Raw genomic sequence first — 3,727 nt, forward strand, 5'->3', positions numbered from 1 at the left:
GAAATGGATTGCAATGCATTGCACGTGCATTTAAATATTCATGAACTGACTTAGTACAAACTCCGAATAACAAAACTATAGAAAAATTATATTCAATAAGAATATGAATATAAAGACATGGCTAATTCGCCTCTTTTCTTGATTGTTCATTATGGTTTCTATAGTGGTTATGTGTCTTATGGTTTTTTTGTTTTGATCTTGATTTGCCTAGGATACAAATGGTTTTCATGCTGAATATGATTAGTTCATATATGATCTTATTGTTGCAGACATTTGGGATCTTTTTTGGCCTAAAGTCATTCCAATCAAGCTATGTTGCCTTATCATCTAAGTTGTAGGAATATTTTAGTACTGACTATGATTGGGTGATCCCACCTTTGATTGTTCAAAACTAGGGCTGCAACTCGAGCCGGGTTTTACCCGACCCGAAAATAGCCTGGGTTGGGTTCAGGTTTCATGGGTTTCGGGTCGAGCCGGGTTGAGCATTCAAAAGCCCGCATGAATCTCGGGTCGAGCCGGGTTTGAAGGGGCCCGACCCGAGTTACATAAGTTATAGTATGTACATTTTTTTCTATTGTTAGTTAAAAGTTAAAAGTGAAAACCCATGCACCCACTGTTACTGTATGTGAGTGTAATTTCTGCTTCTATGAGTTGAGTTGATTCAAGTGTTTGATTCACCATAGTTTGATTGTAATTACAACATTGTTTAATTACAGCATTGTTTGATTCAAGTGTGATGTGAGTATAATTACATCATTGTTTGATTCAAGTGTGAGGTGAGTGTAATTTCTGCTTCTGTGAGTTGAGTTGCCTTGCCAAATAAGAATTTTCCTTAAAAAATTTAAAAAATTGCGTCAACGTGAAAAAACCCGACCCGACCCGAGATTTATCATGGGTAGGGCCGGATTTGGGAATCGTGGGTTTTCCGAAAAAAAACCCGACCCGACCCGACCTGAGATATTTCTCGGGTAGGGTTGGGTTCTCCAAAACCAGACCCGCCCGACCCGAGTTGCAGCCCTAGTCAAAACCATTCATTTTATAGACCTTGCTTTCTTTAGGCCCTGTTTGTTTTTTGTTTTGAGAATTGATTGAGAGTCAAAACTAACTATTAGAGTCTCATTGTGGTGGCAGAAGCTGAAGTCAAAGTTACATCGAAAGCCACACTTACAGGTTTGTCAATCTTGATTATACACTATTGCAAAACAGGGAAATGAAATGCACGTACATGCGTGTGATTAAATGGTGACAGAGTAGCAGCCACATGCGATGGTAATACCGATGGAGTACTTTCTAATGGGATATGGGCTCTACCGTATCCCATTAAATGGTGACAGAGTAGCAGCCACATGCCAGCTGAATTTTTCCTGCCATTTTTTTTCTCTTGGCAATAAAAGTTTTGCTAACCATGGTGGCATGATGCAGACACATTGTAAGAGAATAGGTTGATTCATTGAACAGAGACAAAGAGGATAATTCAAGCAAATCAAATAAGATAAGTAACTTGGTTGCCTCTCGTTTCCTATATTAATGATGTGTGAGCTCCATAATTCAAGGAAATTAAGGCATCATTGAGAGAGAGAGAGAGAGAGAGAGAGAGAGAGAGAGAGAGAGAGATTGTATGCCAGTAGGAGGAACTGAAGAGTCGGTTTGAGGAGAGAGAGGGGAGAGCCAAAAATAGATAATGGATTACTCAGATTTAGTGCTATGGATTTCATTATTGTATTCATGCATCCATGTTCTTCTTATTCTTGCAAGAAAGCAGTCTGGCAAAGGGAAGCTCCCACCAGGACCCGTTCCTCTCCCTATCATCGGAAACCTTTTCAAACTCGGTGACAAACCCAACGAGTCACTCGCCGAGCTGGCCAAGACATATGGCCCTCTAATGACTCTCCGGCTTGGCTGTATAACAACTGTTGTTGTTTCCTCTGCCAACATGGCCAAAGAGATCCTCCAGAAGAATGATAAGGCCTTTGCGGGTAGAACTGTGTTAGATGCAGTTCGGGCACTTGACTACAATAAGGCATCGATGGTATGGCAACAACCAAATTCTTGTTGGAGGCAACTTCGGACGATGAGCAATACACAGATTTTCACCACTCAAAGGCTTGATTCAAACAAGGAGCTTCGATGGAAGAAGGTGCAACAGCTCATCGATCACATAGGCAAGAATTGTAAGACAGGACAAGCAGTAGATATTGGTCGAGCTGCTTTTGCTTGTACCCTTAATTTGTTATCGAACACAACATTTTCTGTTGATTTGGTTGATCAAAACTCCGAATCTGCACAGGACTTCAAGGCTTTAATTTGGGATATAATGGAAGAGGTTGGAAAGCCCAACTTTTCTGATTACTTCCCGGTTCTTAGGCTGATGGATTTGCAAGGGATAAGGCGCAATACGACAGCTCATTTTAAGAAACTCTATGTGCTTTTTGATGGATTGATAGAAGAACGTCTACTTTCTAGAGCCTCATCTAACTCTACAAGGATGAACGATTTTCTCAACACACTTCTTGACTACAAGCAAAATAGTGATGACAATTTTGATATCAAAGCTCTACTTCTGGTACGTTTTTCATTCCATTGCATTTATTTCCTCATGAGAATGAGCAATTTGATGTGTCCATATTTAAATCCTACTATCACCACTATTTGCTAATATAAGTACTCTAAAAAGAGCTTCCTAACCATAGATTCAACCAGCAGGATATATTGGCCGCGGGGTCTGAAACTAGCTCAAACACCCTAGAATTTGCGATGGCAGAGTTGCTCCGTAACCCACATACCATGGCAAAGGCTAAGTCCGAGCTCTTGCAAACCATCACCTTAGAACAGCAGGTGGAGGAATCGGATATTGCTAGGCTCCCTTACCTACAAGCTGTGGTGAAGGAAACCTTGCGTCTTCATCCACCTGTTCCCCTCATGATACCCCACAAAGCTGAATCTGATGTGGAAATTTGTGGCTTTACCATACCAAAGAATACCCAAGTCCTAGTGAATGCTTGGGCTATCGGTAGAGATGCCGATATTTGGCCAAATCCGAATGATTTCATTCCTGATAGGTTCTTGGACTCTCAAGTGGATTTCAGAGGCCAAGACTTTGAGCTTATCCCATTTGGCTCAGGTCGAAGGATCTGTCCTGGCTTGCCTCTTGCGTATCGGATGGTGCACCTAATGCTAGCTTCTATTCTTCATTCGTTTTCATGGAAACTTCCGGATGGGATGACGCCGGAGGACATGGACATGCAACATAAATTTGGGGTCACACTACAGAGGGCTGTCCCTCTTCGTGCTATTCCCATTCAAGATTAGTATGTGATGTTGATATTTCTGTTCTTATTCTAGATATTGCCAAGATTTCTATTTTATTTAATCAATGTTGTACTCTACTAGTGCCAACTAGAAATCATTGGCCCATGTTGTAGTTTCGTAGTTTGTATTTTGCCATTTTGGACATGGGAGCTTCTACGCGCGTAATATAAATATTGGTGAGTATATAAACAATTTCTCAAATGCAATTTAACTGTTTCTGATTTATCTCTGGTAGATGGAAGAATACATTTCTAAATTTTCAGTAGCTCTTGCTTCTTGAAAGTAAACGCTAGTCAGGCTCATAAGTTTTGAATGAGAGATGAAACAGTGCCATTATCCGCTAGGTGAAACATACACTAGCGGTCCAAAAAAAAAACTAGCGGTCCCATTATCCTGTAAAGGTCTTTACAGGCGGATT

At 40.8% G+C, this 3,727-nt stretch overlaps 1 protein-coding gene across 1 annotated transcript; it reads left to right on the top strand.

Moving 5' to 3' along the window:
• The first annotated feature begins 1,560 nt into the window (after positions 1 to 1,560).
• LOC143885426 (geraniol 8-hydroxylase-like) lies at positions 1,561 to 3,510 on the top strand. The gene is made up of 2 exons (XM_077389593.1): positions 1,561 to 2,563; positions 2,704 to 3,510. Exons 1-2 carry the CDS (start codon positions 1,682 to 1,684, stop codon positions 3,307 to 3,309), a joined length of 1,488 nt encoding a protein of 495 aa, XP_077245708.1. The 5' UTR covers positions 1,561 to 1,681; the 3' UTR covers positions 3,310 to 3,510.
• The last annotated feature ends 217 nt before the right edge of the window (positions 3,511 to 3,727 follow it).

This window comes from Tasmannia lanceolata, unplaced genomic scaffold (genome assembly GCF_043159265.1).
Source record: "Tasmannia lanceolata isolate RefF3 unplaced genomic scaffold, GAP_Taslan_0.1 ptg000008l, whole genome shotgun sequence".
NCBI classification, from domain to species: Eukaryota; Viridiplantae; Streptophyta; class Magnoliopsida; order Canellales; family Winteraceae; genus Tasmannia; species Tasmannia lanceolata.